Below are 19,212 nucleotides of genomic sequence, written 5' to 3' on the forward strand. Positions count from 1 at the left end.
ATTGTAAACTTCAAGCAGTATATCTCTCCCAGCATGTAATTATTGCTGTTATTATTTTCAAAAGTCCAACACAGTTAAACTCTATGTGCAGTAATAAAATCTTCTGTTAAATGTTCATGGGTGTTATCAGCTACTTCTTCACGCAGCCCAAGAAACACATCTTCATTCATCGACTCAACCAGTCGTCACCTCAGCTCAACCAACACACCACCTACAACAAACCTAACATCCTCATTTCCATCATTTCAAAAGCGATAGAGGCAGTTGTTACAACAACCTTCTCCAAGACTTTGAATTCCTCTCACACATCAACAACCCATGTGACTTCTATAAAACCTTATCGACAAGAGACCTACTCTCCTATTTAACTCATCTGTGGGCGTTTGCTCTGGACAAAATGGGATAAAAAATATATTGTCATACTTGACATCAGTAAAGCATTCAATAGTATGTAGTATATAAATTTTCAGGTAAAACAATTTACCTGTGTGCTCCATCCATCTCATCTTTAGCAATTCTTTCAGTTACCTTTTCCCAAATTTACTCACGAGATTTTGGTCATTCCAGGGCTGTAGCACATAGCTTAGTGGTTACAGTATTGGACTCATGATGATAATATTGTGGTTTCAATTTGTGGATCAGGCGATGTGCTGTGTCCTTGAGCAAAACACTTCATTTCATGTTGCTCCAGTCCACTCACCTGGCAAAAATGAATAATCTGCAATGGACTGGCATTCCATCCATGGAGGAATATATACACCACAGAAATCAGGAAACTGGTCCTATCGCTCTGTATGAATCAAGGAAGAGCTTTATCCTTTTCTGAAGACAATTGCTCAAGGTGCTGTGACCTGAGATTGAACCTGAGACCGCATGGCTTGTAAGCAAAGTTTTTAACCTCCCAACCATACCTGCACCTATAAACTGGCAATTCACATCTGGATATTTGGTATCAACTCAACCATCTTTATTATCTTACTAGACATTTCAGAAGTTCAAACCACAAACAAAGGAGGAAAATATTATTCATTGAAATAAATATGATGTGAATTGAAGACATGTGTGAGTATGTGTGTGCATGTGTGTATGTGGTTGCATGTATTTGTGTACCTTTCTCTCTCAATATATATATCATCATCATTTAATGTCTGCCTTCCATGCCAGCACACTGTATATATATATGTATATGTATATATGTATGTATATGTATATATAAAATGTTAAATTACTGTTGCTTTTTAAATAATGAAAACAAAAAAAAAATGTTTGAGAAAATGGGAAAAATACAATTCACATAGAATTCAAATATATTTTTTTCAATTAGTGATATATTGCTTATTGCAACAAGAACAGAAATAGATAAAAATAAATAAATAAAAGCAACCTTTTTGACTTGTAAGAGTATTTCAAAATATGAACGACATTTGGGACAATTTAGATAAATACATTATGTCTTGTGCAACCAACCAAACGATGTCCCGATGTCCTGCTTCTTTCTCTGTTGATTAAATATACTCCAGAATGTTCTGTCTCTTTAAATTGTATTTCATTTTCTTTTTAATCATATGGTAGAGAAGGTTCAATTGATTATTCATATTTCTATGTAAATGGCCATTAGAAAAATGAAAGAATGGAGGGAATAAAACTAAGCAATCAGTTAGAATTGACGATATTGTTTCAACATGTCACTTCCAATATCAAATTACATTAAGAAAATAACATGTCTCAGACAATTTAATATTTCTAGCAGGAAAATAAAATATAAAATGGTGAGAGAGAAAGAAAAGAAAAGAGAGAGAGAGAGAAATATCAAGTGTCTTTATATTTCTTCATTATATTTCGCAGACCTGTACAATAGAACTAGTTCCAACTAATGCAGCATTCAAGAATCATTGTACTGTCCTCTGGCTTATAAAAACAATGTAAAAATTCATAAAAATAATGAGATATTTAAACTTTGTTCACTTTCTTTCTGGTGTGAACCAAACGATTTTACAAAAGAAAAGTAAATAAATAAATAAAACGTTATCAGACAAATGTAAATTTTTTTTTTTTATCTTTGTCAATCTCTTAAGATAGAAACATATGTTTTATGAATGCTTTATATTTTTAATAGGATTGCCCCACTCTCGACCCACCCTTGAAGAATATCACCGTTTTTCTGTATTCAACTTTTCAGAGTAGTTGAATAATAAGTTTGATCTTTTATTTCATAAGAATAATCATCATCATCATCATTATCATCGTTTAACGTCCGGTTTCCATGCTAGCATGGGTTGGATGGTTCGACCAGGGTCTGGGGAGCCAGGAGGCTGCACCAGGCTCCAGTCTGATCTGGCAGTGTTTCTACAGCTGGATGCCCTTCCTAAGGCCAACCACTCCGTGAGTGTAGTGGGTGTTTTTTACGTGCCACCGGCACAGGAGCCAGAGGAGGCTGGCAAATGGCCACAATCAATTGGTGCTTTTTATGTGTCACTGACCCTTATAGCAATTTTTAAATCAATGTCATTAATAAATTTACCATCCTACCGATTCATTTATCTTATGTCCATCATTTATTTAAGCATCATTTACTTGGGTGAAGTGCTGTTGGTGCTGGTGCCATGTTGAAAGTATTGGTGTTGGTGCCACATTAAAAGCACTGCTGCTGATGTCGAGTAAAAAGCACTGGTGGTGGTGCCACATAAAATGCACCCAGTGCACTCTCTAAAGTGGTTGGCATTAAGAAGGGCATCCATCTGTAGAAACTATGGAATCTAGTGCAGCACCTGGCCTTGGTGGATCCTTTTGGAGTCAATAAATTAAGTACCAGTGAAACATTGGGGTTGATGTAATCAACTAATCCCTTCCCCCCAAAATACCAGGCCTTGTGCCTGCAGTAAAAAGTATTATTATAATAATAATTATTATTATCATTATTATTATTATTGTGAAGGTGCATGGCTCAATGATTAGAGCATCGAACTTACGATCGTGAGGTTGTGAGTTCAAATCCCGGACCGGGCTGCATGTTGTGTTCTTGAGCAAGACACTTTATTTCACATTGCTCCAGTTCACTCAGCTGTAGAAATGAGTTGCGACATCACAAGTGCCAAGCTGTATCAGCTGTTGCTTTTCCCTTGGATAACACTGGTGGCATAGAGAGGGGAGGCCAGTCTGCATGGGCGACTGCTGGTCTTCCATAAACAACCTTGCCTGGACTTATGCCTGGGAGGGTAACTTCCTAGGTGCAATCCCATAGTCAGTCATGACCGAAGGGGGTCTCTGCTACTATTATTAAGGCGGAAAGCTGGCAGAATCGTTAGTACAACAACAGAATGCTTCATGGCATTCCGTCAATAAATTGAGTATCAGTGAAATATTAGGGTTGATGTAATTAACTAGTCCCTTCCCCAAAAATTCCAGGCCTTGTGCCTACAGTAGAAAGGATTATTATGATTATTATTATTATTATTATTATCATTGCCTTTGCACAGCTTCTAACGCTGGAAATGTACTACAGTGTCAGCTGCTCACTGCCAGTGAACTATGATAACACCTCTTATTTTTCAAGCACCTTCCAGAGTATTTGAGCGGTTCCAAGTAGTGCTGTTTTCTGCAAGTGCTCCACCCTTATTGTAGCCCCTATTTGTTCCATGTACTTCTTGAGATTTTTCCCAGAGCTCTGACAATTATTGGTACCACTACCACCTTTTTCATTGATCACAACTGCTTAACTTCCCAAGCTAACCTGTCATACCTATCGACTTTTCTTTCTTCCTTATCACATAGCTTGTTGTCAGCTGGGCATGCTATATCTATGATCCAGCATAATTTGCTTTCTTTCTCAATTAAGACTATGTCCGGCTTCTTATTCTCTATCTCATGGTCGCGTTGAATCATAAAATCCCACAGGAACTTTGCATTATCATTTTCGATGATACCTTTGGGTTATTTCTCTGTCAAGACCACGCTTTTGCAAAGTGTCCAATGGACAAGCCAGGCTATATTATCATGGCATCTCTTATATTCCTTCTGGGCTAGTGACGTACATTGGCTGGTAATATGCCATATGGTTTCACCATTTCATCCACAGATTTTGCACTTCTCACTTTCTGATGTGTTATCTATTCGGTATTTTATGTAGTTTGTTCTTAGTGCTTGCTCTTGGGCAGCACAGATTAGAGCCTCCGGTTCTGGTTATAAATGACTTTTAGTCATCCACAGCCATCTTTTTTCTCTGCCTGTCTTATCTTCAACATCCCTACGAAATTGTCCATGCATTCTTTTCTTTACCCATCTATTTTCAGTTTCATTTGTTTTCAATTGTTTGTACAGTACTTTATCTTTGCAATCTTTCATCCTACACAATTATTATCATCATTATAATTATTATTATTATTATTATTATTACTATTAAGGTGGTGAGTTGGCAGAAACGTTAGTATGCTGGACAAAATGCTTATTGCCATTTCTTCCACGTTCAATTTCTACTGAGGTTAACTTTACTTTACATCCTTTTTGGGTCAATAAATTAAATGCTAGTTGAACACTGGCAGTCAATCCAATTGACTAAACCCTTACCAAATTTCAGGCCTTGTGCCTATAGCAGAAAGCTTTATTATTATTATTATTGAGAGAGCAGTGCATGCCATCAAAGTGACATTGGGGTAATTATTATTATTATTATTATAAGTAGTAGTAGTAGTGGTGGTGGTGGTGGTGGTGGTGGTAGTAGTAGTATCTTTTTCATTCACACACACTCTCTCTCTCTCCAGAAGAAATCGGTTGTGGTAAGACATAGGAGGGGAATGAGACCTACCAGATTTAGAATTATTTCTGAAACACATCATACATGACAAGACAGTAATCTTGTAAAGCCATCTTCCATCGAAAGGAAGGGTTTGAATATATCACAGAATGCACCATGTGACACTTCTGATATAAAAAAAGTTACAATCATTAACAGCCCCTTCAATCACTTCCACCCCCAACCCCCAACCACACCATGTAAATAAAGAGAATAGACCCCTAAATATTTACAAAGCAAACTGAACATTCCTCATCAAACACACAATTAATTCTAATCCTATTTCAAGATTCTATTATGCGTGACCTTAAACAATTGTTCACACAAGGTACTTCATTATCTTTCACAGTATGAGGTACTGTCTTAAGATACTGTTCCTTATATTTGATTTCATATTTTTTTGTTTTTTTTACTAGTTTCAGTCGGTGGATTGCTACCATAGCATGACACTACCTTGAAGAATTTTAGTCAAACAAATCAACCCCACTGATTGTGACTTTTTTTTTTTGCCAGAAACATAAACAAACCAATACCAGTTGTCAAGCAGTGGTGGTGTTGGTGGTGGTGGTGTGGTGACAAATACACATACAAAGACACACGCAGATAGACATATTTTTTCTTTTATTAGTTTCAGTAGTGGCCTTGATGGGGCACTGCTGTTTCATATATCATCATCATCATCATCATTTAATGTTTGTTGTCCATGCTGGCATGGGTTGGATGGTTTGACTGGGCTGGCTTGCTGGAAAGCTACAGCAGACTCCAGTCTGATTTGGCATGGTTTTCTTTGGCTTCCTAATGCCAACCATTCTGAGAGTGTAATGGGTGCTTTTACATGCCACCGTCATGGGTGCCATTTGCATGACACCAGGATGCATTTAAGTGCCTCCAGCAGGGGTGTCAATTTGCATGATACAAGTATCTGCTACAACTGTGATTTTGCTTGGCTTGATGGGTCTTCTTCTCAAGCACAACATAATGCCAAAGGTCTTGGTCATTGCTTCTATGAGGCCCAAAACTCAAAAGGAACTCAGCCACTTTGCCTCCTATATATATATATATATAGCATATTGTTCCATTATGGTAAGCTAAATAAAAAAAGTAATCCATTTGGTGAGAGATAAGAATTATTTAATAAGCACAATCTATGTTTTTCATGTGCTACTATTAGTTTCATGTGCTGAGAGCATGCCAAACTGTGTTTGTGTTAAAAAAAAACACTGTCTGGCATGCTCCCAGCACATGAAACTAAAAGTATCACATAAATACATATATGTGTTTATACTCATATATATATGCATGTATGTAAACATAATAGGCTTCAACACAGTTTCCATCATAAGGTATTGATTATCCTTAATGCTATAGTAAAAGACACTTGTCCAAAGTATTGTTCAGTGGGATTAAACCTGAAACCACATGGTTACAAACCAAACTTCTTAACCACACAACTATGCCAGCACCAAAATAATTTTGCAACTGTTTTACTAGAAAAATGACATATACATTCCTACATCTGGAGACAATATTTATTCCAACATGCTTTTACTTGTCACTCCGTTGCTTATCTTCGTTATTTGTTTTTTATAAGTTTTAATATTGCTACATTTTTATGTTAAACTCATGTTTAACAGTAGTTTGAAAATCCAAATCTAAAACAAAACTTCTCAAACTTGTATTTGAATGAGCTTAAGTTGAGATTAAAAACGTAAATTTTATCTGGAACATGTTAAAATATTGGTCTCAATGGGATTAAGTAACATTTGTTTGTATGTCTGTTGTTAAGAATAACTTAAGAAAATTATAAATATCAAACACAGGCATGACTGTGTGGTTAAGAAGCTTGCTTCCCACCCATGTGGTCTTGAGTTCAGTCCCACTGCATGCCACTTTGAACAAGTGTCTTTTATTATAGCTCCAGGCTGACCAATATTTTGTGACCAGAAACTGTGTGGAAGCTTGTCATATATATATATAAATATTATAATAATTATATACACATATTCTTTATTTTCTCTCCTTGTTTCTTTCTGTGCTCCTTTCTGTGGAAGAGTGTAGGCTTGAAACATTAAAGACGTTTTCACTTCCCGAGCGTTATACTAATATAACTTTGTTGTCTACACCACCTGTCTTTGTCTTTTGTTTTTTTGTGAATTCTCCCCATAATAATTGTAAATATAATTATAACAAAGGATTGGCTATAAGCCTCTCCACACACTAGAAATAGATGCCAAAAGACACTAATACCACCTTAAAAACTCCAAACAATAAAACACGGGCTTTAGTCAAGCAAAGGAAAGATAATCAATTAAACTTTTGGATAAATGTGTACAAGATCCCATTTCAAGCTTAAGGTAAAAAAAATTATACCTACTGCTATCTTCAGCAACGTTACTCTATAGCATAAATTCCCGAGTATCTACACATATGTATATGAGCAGCAACTTCATACAGCAATATATATATATACACAATCATAAAAATATACAGTAAAGTAGAATTCCCATCTTTCTTTTCAGCCACGTGTAATATATCAAAATAACTCTGCAGCCAAACACTTATCATAATTATGTATATAATTATTATAATACTTGTAAAATTCACCTATAAGGTTTTTATTTCCACACTGACCCCTTGGTAAAATCATTAGTGATTTTTACCCTTTATTATGATATATATATATGGCTCCCATGCTGGTGGCATGTAAAAAGTACCCACTACACTCTTGGAGTGGTTGGCGTTAGGAAGGGCATCCAGCTGTAGAAACGTTGTCAGATCAGATTGGAGCCTGGTGCAGCCGCTGGCTCTCCAGACCTCAGTCAAACCGTCCAACCCATGCCAGCATGGAAAACAGGTATTAAACAATGATGATGATGATGATGATGATGTGTGTGTGTGTTTGTGTATATACATACACACACACACATGTACAAGATTGTTTATGTCCCTGTAAGTTAGCAGTTAAAAAAAAAAGAGAACTGTAGAAAGGGTATCAGGCTTAAAAAGAGAAAAATAAGTATTGAGGGCAAAATCCCAGCATGGCCACAGTCAAATGATGAAATAAGTAAAAGATAAAAAATAAAGATTTGGTTTTGAGTAACCACCATTGCTTCAAATATAATTTCATCTCAAAAATGAAGAAAAATGTTTCTCTGGAGATTTTTTTTTTAACAATTTGAAGAATTAATAAGCCAAGTTATTTATCGTCTCCCTGATTACAAATTCAAATTTTACAACAACCACTGTATCTCTTCTTGTAATTCAACTTTGATATTCCTATCTAACAACCCATTTCCACAGATGAATGGTTAACACATAAAAGGTTTGTAACTGTTGTAACAGTATGTAAATGTTTAAATTTGCAAATACCATATTATCTGTGCTACCAGAAATATAGACGAAAATGGTTTTAAACAAGTTATTTCTCAAAATTTCCTTGGGACCTCTAAACCTTATCTTGACATTTTAAAAACTAAATTAACATTTTTCCATGTCTCAATAAATAAAATGTGAATAAATTATGCAAATTTTGCTTTTGACAGATAATCAAATGGTTCGACCTTTCTAACAGTCATTTTGAAACATTATAAGGGAGCATTAGGAGTCCCAGTTAGCAGTAGCCCTACTGTATGATATTTATGTCATTATCTTTTACTTTTCTCAGTCATTGGACTGCACAGCCATGCTGGGGCATCATCTTAACCCTTTCGTTACTATATTTATTTTGTGATTTTGTGTTTCTTTCAATTATTTTAAATATAACAAAGAATTTAGTAAAATAACTTAGTTATCATTAAGCTAGTGTTAGGAACATAAATTGTGACTAAGGCTTGGTGGAAGATTTTAATTCAAAACTTACGCAAACAGGACATTTGAACTTCAGAGCCAGAGGTGGTTTCAGCCAGGTTGGTATCAAAAGGGTTGAAGAGTTTAGTTGAACAGATCGACACCTGTCAACATACACACACACATATATACATATATATGTATGTGTGTATATGTATTTGTTTGTCTTAGGCATAGACGAGTGGTTGGTAAGAATTGTACAAGGATGCTGTCAGTAAGGTGAGTGTTGGCAATGAGTATAGTGAAGAATTCCAGGTAGAAGTAGAGGTTCACTAAGGATCAGTCCTCAGCCTCCTCTTCTTCATCATAGTCCTCCAGGCAATAACAGAGGAATTCAAGACAGGCTGCCCCAAGGAGCTCCTCTATGCTGATGACCTTGCACTGATAGCTGAGTCACTACTAGAACTAGAGATGAAGTTTCAGGTGTGGAAGCAAGGTCTAGAATCAAAGGGCCTTAGAGTCAACCTAGCAAAAACCAAAGTCTTAGTAAGTAGGAAGGCAAACAAATCACAAACCACTTCAGGTAGATGATCCTGCTCGATCTGTAGAAAAGGCATAGGTAGAAACTCTATAAGGTGTACCCAGTGTAAGCTATGGACACATAAGAGGTGCAGCAATATCAAAGGAAGGTTAATCGGGAAGATAGTTTTTGTGTGTGGCAGATGCACAGGGGCAATAATCACCAAAGATGTACAGAAAATAGATTCCATCACATACCAGGGGGAGAAACTAGAAGTTGATAGCTTCTGCTACCTAGATGACCAAGTCTGTAGTGGTGGGGGGTGGGGGTGCTCTGAGAGTGTTGCCACTAGAATAAGAATAGCCTGGGCAAAGTTCAGAAAGCTCCTACTTCTGCTGGTAACAAACGACCTTCCTCTCACTCAGAGTGAAAAGTAGACTATGATGCATGCATGCAAACAGCCATGCTGCATGCCAGTGAAACATGGGCCATGACTGTTGAGGACATGTGTAGACTTGAAAGAAATGAAGTTAGTATGATCCACTGGATGTGTAATGTCAGTGTGCACATGACAAAGTGTAAGCACCCTGAGACAAATGTTGGACATAAGAAGCATCAGATGAGGTGCACAAGAGAGACAACTGTGCTGGTATGGTCATGCCTAACAGTGGATAGAACACATGGAAGAGGGAGACCCAGGAAGACATGGGATGAGGTGGTGAAGCACAACCTTCTTACGTTGGGTCTCACAAAGGAAATGACAAGAGATTGAAACCTTTGGAGATATGCTAAGATTGAGAAGACCTGGCAAGTACCGTGAGATCACAGCCATGGCCAACACCAGTGAAAACATAACCAGGACTCTTGAATCATCGGGTGATATGCTGTGCTTGAGAAGACCTATTGAGTCAAGTAAAATCAAAAATCAAAAATTAAAAATCAAAATCAAAATAGAAATTGTAGTTGTGGCTGATGCCAGTGCTGCCTGAGTGGCACTTGTGCTTGTAGCATTTAATAAGCACCATTCAAGCATGGGTCGATTCGAATTTGGTCGATGCCAGTGCACCCCCCCCCCGACTTCCTCCTGTGCTGGTGGCATGTAAAAAGCACCATTCAAACTTGGTCGATGCCAATGCAGCCTACTGGCTTGTCAGTCCTCAATCAAGTGGCCCAATCCATGCCAGCATAGAAAACGGACATTAAACAATGATGATGATACATATATATATATATGATAAACACAATATACGTGTTTACGTGCTACTATTAGTTTCATGTGCTGAGAGCATGCCAAACAGTGTTTTTTAACACAAACACAGTTTGGCATGCTCTCAGCACATGAAACTAATAGTAGTACATAAAAATATAGATTGTGTTTATTAAATAATATTTATCTCCCCACCACCATTTGATAACTAGTGTTAGTTTGTTCATATCCCATAACCCTGTGGTTTGACAAAAAAACCCTGATAGAATAAGAACCAAATTTAAATAAAAAAAAAGAAATAAGTCCTGGGGCGAATTTGTTTAACTAAACCCTTCAAGGCAGTACCCCAGCATGGCTACAGTCTAATAACTGAAACAAATAAAAAGTAAAAGATATCTAAAGATTCTAATTTGAAAGTGATTTCAATCTAATATTAAATCTAGATGATGATTAGTTTATATTCTAATATCCTTTATGATAACAATTTTGAATATCCTTCAGCATTGCTCTACAAATTAACCCAAAGCTCTCTGCAAAATGTTAGCTATACCCTTATATGACATGACTTGTTAGTCCCCTCTTCAGATAATGTTTCACTACTCTTATTCACTGTTAGTGCTCCATAATTTCTTAGTTTTCAGCCGGCGGCAATTTTTTTTTAACTCAAAGCATACTAACTATCACAATATTTTTATAACATCAGAATATAATGTATTCAAAATATGCTGAGGTTCATATAACTGCCAGATGTTTGTTTAGAGTGAGGAAGAGGAATGAAAAAGACTTTCTATCTCTAAATTCAACAACTGAAGTTGAATCACTTCTTCCTTCAATGGCGGCACTGCCGACACTCTACAACATTTATTATCAGACATGTGTTGACATGCTATCATGGTTCTGTAAATACTTTAAATAAATATAATAATTTCCTCAACACCAAGTAATTATCTCTTAAAATTTATTTTCGTCATTAATTTCTAAGAATAATAATTAACTTCAATTTAATATTTCTAAATATTTTTTATATCAACATCATCGTTATCGGCATCATCATTATACACTCAGTTTAATTAAAATTATTATACATTAAATTTAATTAAAATCATATTGTTGTCATAAACACTTATAAAACTTCCAGAGCCAATAAAATGCTTCATTAATATTACAAAAATTAGTTTTGGTCAAAATTGTATGTTAAAGAATATTCTTAAAAGACATCTAATCTTCTTGAGAATATAACCAAATTCTTGGTAGCATGATAGCACCTATGGTTAAAAAGTTTGCTTCAAAACAATAGGGTATTAGGTTCAGTCCCTCTACTCAGTACATTGGTTGTCTTCTGCTATAAGCAAAGGTTAACCAATGCTTTGTGAAAAGGGTTTTGTAAATGGAATTTGGTTGACAAAAGGATCTCTGGAATACTGTTGCCCAACAGGATGTGTAGCTAGAAGACCATGGAGTTCCTCCAGGTTGAGCCGCTTCTTCTATGCATTGAAAGATCACAGCTCTGGTACTATAGACATGTGATTAGAATGTCACAGGAGAGGATTGCAAGAGGAATTCTTCCAGATGAGCTAATTGGTAGTAGACCGATATGTTGACCAAGAATGAGGTGGTTGGATAATGTCCATTGTCTCAGCTGGTCGTGCTTAGGAATTGAACTGGATGGTATGATGATGGTTGCTTCCAACAAGACCCTATGGAGAAGGTACTGAGCATTCCACCCTCACAACCCTCTCGGGAAGAAGAAGAAGAAGAAGAAGAAGAAGAAGAAGAAGAAGAAGAAGAAGAAGAAGAAGAAGAAGAAGAAGAAGGAGGAGGAGGAGGAGGAGGCATCACACAGTAGGACTGAACCGAAGACCACATGGTTGGAAAGGAAGCTTCTTAACCATACACCCACATCAGCACCATATGTTTCAAAAATACATTGTTCTAAAAACTTATTTTTTCACAACTTTGTAAAAATGTAAATAATCTTAAAAAATTAAAATTATTTCTATTTTTGTTTTTATACCAACAATGATTTTTTTTTTATAAATCAAACAACAATTATATATTTTTGCAGACAAACATTCAATGACCCATTTTTTTTTTGAGACAAATAACAAAAATATTACATCTGAGAAGCAAATAAATTAACAGCTATAATTTGGAAAACTGCAACAGTTGCAGACATTTTGCCTTGCAAATATTTACATGAAGAAAATTATTCTTTTCTACAAGAACAACAAGTTTAATTCATTTAGCTAACAATTTAATTTATTTAGCTAACAAGATTCCAGTGAAACTGGCAAGATTTTATAAAACAAACAGAGAACCATAATGTAATTTGCCTTACTATAAACTAAGGCTGTCTTTATGTAAAGAAAAAAATAAAATGAGAAACATGTAAATTTGGAGGTTTTAAAGAGGAATGAAGGAGAGCAAAGAGGGCGCAGAAGAGGATATAGAGTTGGAAGGAAAACAAGAAAATATTTAAAGAAAAATAATGATATTTTTATATCTGTCTTATGGCTTTGGGTGGAAACAAACACAAGCACAAAATATACACACACATACATACATAGAGAAAGAGAGAGGGGGAGAGAGAGAGAGACAGACAGAAACAGAGATAGAGATAGGTAGATAGATAGTTAGATAGACAGATAAATATAGATAGAGACATAGATAAATAGATAGGTAGATAGATAGATAGATTAATAGATAGGTTGATAGATAAATAGAAAGATAGATAGACAGACAGACAGTCAGATAGATAGATAGACAGATAGACAGACAGACAGCTGGGTGCCCTTCTTAATGCCAACCACTCTGAGAGTGTAATGGGTGGTCTTTCACACACCATTGGCACGAGTGCCATTTGCATAACACCAGGGTGCATATATATATATATATATATATATATATATATATGAATATATGTATATGTATATAAATATATGAAAGACTTTTTCACTTCCGAAGCGTTAAACTAATATATCTGTTTGTTATCTAAACTACCTGTCTTTGTCGGGGTTTTTTTTTTTTTGTGAATTCTCGCTATATAAATATATAATATGCACACACACACACATACATATGCCATTATATAATTTCAATTTCAAGATTTCTGGCCAATAGAGAAAGACCCAATTTCTAACCTAGATCAAAGGCTCCTTCATTGGAATTTCAACAACATCAATATGCATGTGTACATGCAGTATTTTCAGTTCATGCATTTGCAGATTTGTATGTTTTCTTTTATGTATGTATTCTCATGCATATAGTTGCATGTCTGGACATGTGCATATATACCTAAATGATAAACTTCTGGAAAGTATACATGTAAATATATGTATGTGTATGTATGTATGTATGTATGTGTGTGTGTGTGTATGTATGTCTTTGTACTTGTGTGTAGACCTCACTTGATGATTATAAATAAGCATCATTCTCAAACGAGTGAGGTTGATCATTTCCAGTTTTCCATAGAGAAATATGTCTAGCAACAGGAAAATATTTCTTTGCTTGGAAACAAACGGCACTTGGCAACAGGAAGGGACATCTAGTCACAGAAAACCTGCCTCAGCAAATTCTGTTTGATGCATGCAAGCATAGAAAAATAGATCTTAAATGAAATGATAATGGTGACAACATTGATTTCTATGTTAAATAATTCCTTTTTCTGTTTTTCATATTCAACAGATCTCATGTGCAAATGCCAGAAATAATATACAAAGCATACCTCCAAGGAAAACCTTTGACTGGATCTCAACTACAGCAAGCTAAACTAAATAAAACTACTCTCTCAGATATTGTTCAATGGGGAAGCATGATTATTTTTGACTTCCTAACAGCAAACTATGATAGGTAAGACTGACATTATTATTTTTTATTAATCAAATGTTTACTTGTTTTGGTTTCAAATTTTGGTACAAGGCCAGAAATTTTGAGGGACCCCAGTTGGTGTTATTTTATCAACCCTGGAAGGATGAAAAGCATGCTCAGCCCTGGTAGCATTTGAATGCAGGAAGAAACACAACCAGTTTTCCTGGTGCAGTAATGATTCTACCAGCTTACTGCCCCAATGTATACTCAAACTGATTTCAAATTTTGGCACAAGACTACCAAACTTTGGGGGAAGGTGTAAGCAGGGCCGGAATAAGATCCATCGAGGCCCTAAGCACTTAAAAGATTTTGGTGCCCCCATAAAAGATTATGTAATTCAAAATGTAAACAATAACAAACCATAAAATAAATTTTTATTTTCAAAATGAAGCAAAACAGTAAGAGGGAAAATGATGTTTATTTTTGTAAACTTCCAATTTATTTATATTTGAAAAGTTTCCTTCTACTTTTTTAAATTGCAAAGTCTTTGATCAAATCCTCAAAATTAATCTTAGGTAACACATCTGCATCTCCACTTAATAGAGATAAAGGCATCCTGAATATTATTTCAGCAAGTTTAAAGTGATTTCTTTTGTGCTGTAGACCACTTACCTCCTTCCCTAGATGCCCTAAGCACGTGCTTATTTTGCTTAATGGTTAATCCGGTGCTGGGTATAGATCAATTATATTGATCTCAGTGCTCAACTGGTACTTATTTTATTGACCCTGAATGGATGAAAGGCAATATCGACCTCAGCAGAATTTGAACTCAGAACATAAAGACAGACAAAATGCTGATAAGAATGCTAACAATTCTGCCAGCTCACCACCTATTAGAAGAAAGATTGCTTTATTCCCCAGTTTTACCTATTCTTTTTTTTATGTTTAATGTTAAACTACAGCATCACTTGTTCCTCATCAAAACTTTACTCTTCCAGTTTACATTGATAATTAACAACTTTAAAATTAGCCAACACAACTGTGGCTGTGTGATGAAGTAGCTTGCTTCCCAGCCACGTGGTGCCAGGTTTAGTCCCATTGGGTGACGCCTTGGACAAGTGCCTTCTACAATAACATCGGACCAACCGAAGCCTTATTTGTGGATTTGGTATATGGAAACTGAAAGAAGCCTGTCACACACACGCACACATATATATGCCTTTTAACTGAGAGCATCTTCAGTCGAATGGAAAGGGACAATGCAATTCTTACTCTTACCCTTTCTTCCTTTCTACCGTTAGCCTGACTTCCACACACAGCAATATACAGGGTGGCCCAAAAGTAGGTTTACAGTTATCACATAGGCACTTTAAATTTATTTAAAACATTTTATTATATTTAAATTTCTATCTTACAATTAACTAAATTAGCAGAGAATAATGATTTCATATTTTTTTATAATTAAGATCTAAACTGTTAATATATGAATGCAAAAACGATAGCTGAATAACTAAACCTACTTTTGGGCCACCCTATATATGTATTTATTAATATTTAGCAGAAGCAACAGAGTGACTCAAGGGCCAAGAGTCTCATGCATTGTCACTTATATAAGTGTCTATATATACATGATCTGATCTATAAGTATCAAGACTATTGCTATAGTAACAATGTTAAAGCATGGAGAGTAAAACCACTTGGCAGAGACTTACCTTGAACTCTGCTGTGCATGTACATTAAGTTTTAATGTTCTAGCTCACATCTGCTGATTACAGCAGTGCTTGGAAGGAAGGTGTGTAGCATATGATCATCACACTGACCATGACAGAGAAAGTTGAGTAGAGAATCTGCATCAAATTTTGTATATGTATGTATGTATGTATATATATATATCATCATTGTTTAACATCTGCATTCCATGTTGGCATGGGTTAGATGGTTTGATAGGAGCTGACCAGGCAGAAGACTGCACCAGACTTCTGTGTCTGTTTTGGTTTTTATGGTTAGATACCCTTCCTAACACCAACCACTCCATAGAGTAGACTCTTTGAGTGTGTGTGTGTGTGTAAGATGGTCTACAGCACAGTTTTAGTCTACCAAGATCCACTCATAATGTATTGATCCAATCAATGAATGGCAGAAAATATTTACCTATGGTGCCATGCAGTTCAATCAAACTCAGGGACATGTGGTTGCAAAGCAAACCCCTTAACCATCTAGCCATGCCTACACCATAAAGGGCCTACCTTATATCACAGCTGGTAGTTTTTATATGAAGTTGTATTAGTGAAACTAACCAATAGTATTTACTTTAGTTTTGATAGGTTGTAAATATACTTAACTGGAGTAATTTGCTCAGTTGATGGTACCAGCTGGTAGTGTTTAGATTAGTTCTGTCAGCTCTTTAGCAGAACCCCTTTACTTAAATGACAACCTCTTCATCAAAGTGTGTGTGGGTGTACGCATGTACATGCACATGTGTGTGTTTCTTTTGTTCTGTTCTCTTTATATCTAAACTATTCTTTAAGGAATACCCTTTACTATTTTCAGCAGATGCAGATGTAGACAACTGAAATCAGCTTTTGTTTTCATACCTTTAGTAGCAGCTACAGAATAGCTTCACTATTAATAGTTGTCTTTCACTTGGGACTCTTACATGTTGACTACTATTAAAGTAAAAGAAAATTATCTTGTATTATAAGTATTATCATCATCATGATCATCATCATCATCATTATTATTATTATTATTATTATTATTATTATTATTATTATTATTATTATCATCATCATTATCATCATTTCATTTAAGTACAACAGATTAGACTGTTGGAAAAGAAATTCCTAGCATTGGGCTATAAGAAGTAACCTTAGATGCCAAGAGCCTTCCTTTGTATCCTAACTGTCCCTAATAACACTGTTTTCTAGAGCTGCACTAGACTAGGTTTTATGCCTCTTTCCTCTATCCATCCATCATCATCATCATTTACTACTGTTACTACTGCTGCTGCTGCTGTTGTTGTTGTTCTTGTTCAGTGCACTATAGTGATAAGCCTTTATCATTTACATTAACTTATCCTATTCTCAAGCCACAATGGCAGCCCCTGTGTCTCTTCCTTAATCTCTTGCTCAATAGATTTGATAATGTGTTCTTTGTTCATAAAGTAAGATTGTCATTTATTTATCTTTGCTACCTACTTGTGCTTTTTCGGAATTCAAACAAATTAATTATCTTATAGAGCAAGATAAAAAGGATAAGGCTGAGAGGAAGGAAGGAACAATGCCAGGAGTCTTTGTGTTTGTTTTAACTGTAAAAGATAGGATGGGAGTAGAAGTTCTTTTTAATGTTTTTATGAGAGGATGAGAAGGTGTGAAATATTTTGTGTTTATAAAATGAAGAGCGATAGTACACTAAGATGTCATTAGAGAGTATTATGTCTTTTCTACTCTAAGCACAAAGCCCGAAATTTTGGGGGAAGGGACCAGTCAATTAGATCGACTCCAGTACGCAGCTGGTACTTAATTTATCAACCCTGAAAGGCAAAGTTGATCGCGGTCGAATTTGAACTCAGAATGTGAGGACAAAATACTGCTAGGCATTTCGCTTAGCATGCTAACATTTCTTATTTCTCTATTGCCCACAAGGGGCTAAACATAAAGGGGACAAACAAGAACAGACAAAGGGATTAAGTCAATTAAATCGACTCCAGTGCATAACTGGTGCTTAATTTATCGACCCTGAAAGGATGAAAGGCAAAGTCGACCTTGATGGAATTTGAACTCAGAACATAACAGCAGACAAAATACTGCTAAGCATTTCACCCAGCATGCTAACGATTCTGCTAGCTTGCCACCATAAAGGATGAATAGCAATGTTGACCTCTGTGGAATTTGAACTCTAAATGTAGCGACGAGTGAAATACTGCGAAGTATTTCATCCAGCATGCTAACAATTCTGTCAGCTCGCTGCCTTAGGGAGTATTATGTCTGAGACAACACTGGGGGTACTTGGCTTTACTGATAGTGAAAAGAAAAGGGCTTGGAAGTGACTGTGTTGGTGTTTGTTGAATGAGGAGTGTGAATGAAGAACATGTTGAGAGCCTGTCTGTTGTGAAGACAACAGAAACCCAGGTAAAAAAAAAAATCAATTTTAGTATAGTTGGTGATGAAATTAAAGGATGATAGTTGAGGATGATGCAAGCTTGTTCAGAAAGTTTTTTGAGATACTGAAAATATCAGAATATAAAGGTGCAACGGTGAGGTTGTGTGGTGAGAAATTTGCCTTCCAGCCACATGGCTCTGGGTTCAATCCCAGTGTAGCACCTTGGGCAAGTGTCTTCTTGAGGGTGGATTTGGTATATGGAAGTTGAAAGAAGCCTGTCATGTATATATGTATGTGTGTATAATGTGAATGAATATATGTGTTTGTGTGTGTGTATGTGTATAATGTGTATGTGTGTATGTATATATATATATATATATATATATATATATGTCATAGTCGTTTAATGTTCACTTTCCATGCTGGTATGGGTTGGACGGTTTGACTGAGGGTTGGCAAGCCAGAAGGCTGCACCAGGCTCCAATCTGATCTGGATGCCCTTCCTAACACCAACCACTCCAAGAATGTAGTGGGTGCTTTTACGTACCACCTGCACGAAGACTAGTCAGGCAGTACTAGCAACAACCATGCTTCAATGGTGTCTTTTACATGCCATCGGCACGGGAGCCAGTCAGCAGCCCTGGCAACGATCACACTCAAATGGTGCTTTAAACGTTCCACTGGCACGGGTGCCAATCAGGCGGTAGTTATCGGCCCCGACAATGATTTCACTTGCCTCAACGGGTCTTCACAAGCGTAGTTTATTGTCCAATGATTGAAGGGTACTCTTAAATGGGCTGGTTATACAGCACTGGTATAGGCCACTGTTATGGTCTTACTTGGCTTGCTGGGTCTTTTCAAGCACAGAATATCTCCAAAGGTCTCAGTCACTTGTCATTGCCTCAGTGAGGCCCAATGTTTATGAATATATATGTGTGTGTGTGTGCATGTGTGAGTATGTGTGTATGTGTGAGTGTAAGTATGTGTATGCTTATCGTGGCA

The 19,212-nt window shown here is 36.1% G+C and overlaps 1 protein-coding gene across 2 annotated transcripts in view; it reads left to right on the forward strand.

Annotated features, from left to right (window-relative positions):
- The window catches only part of LOC115213933 (four-jointed box protein 1), a 131,518-nt gene that overhangs the window by 97,824 nt on the left and 14,482 nt on the right, over positions 1-19,212 (forward strand). For both annotated transcript variants that reach the window (XM_029782932.2, XM_036504811.1), the window contains exon 5: positions 13,987-14,151. In XM_029782932.2, coding sequence (XP_029638792.1) covers positions 13,987-14,151 — 165 coding nt within the window. The remainder of the gene's footprint in view (positions 1-13,986; positions 14,152-19,212) is intronic.

The sequence above is a fragment of the Octopus sinensis genome, linkage group LG7, assembly GCF_006345805.1.
Source record: "Octopus sinensis linkage group LG7, ASM634580v1, whole genome shotgun sequence".
Taxonomy (NCBI): domain Eukaryota; kingdom Metazoa; phylum Mollusca; class Cephalopoda; order Octopoda; family Octopodidae; genus Octopus; species Octopus sinensis.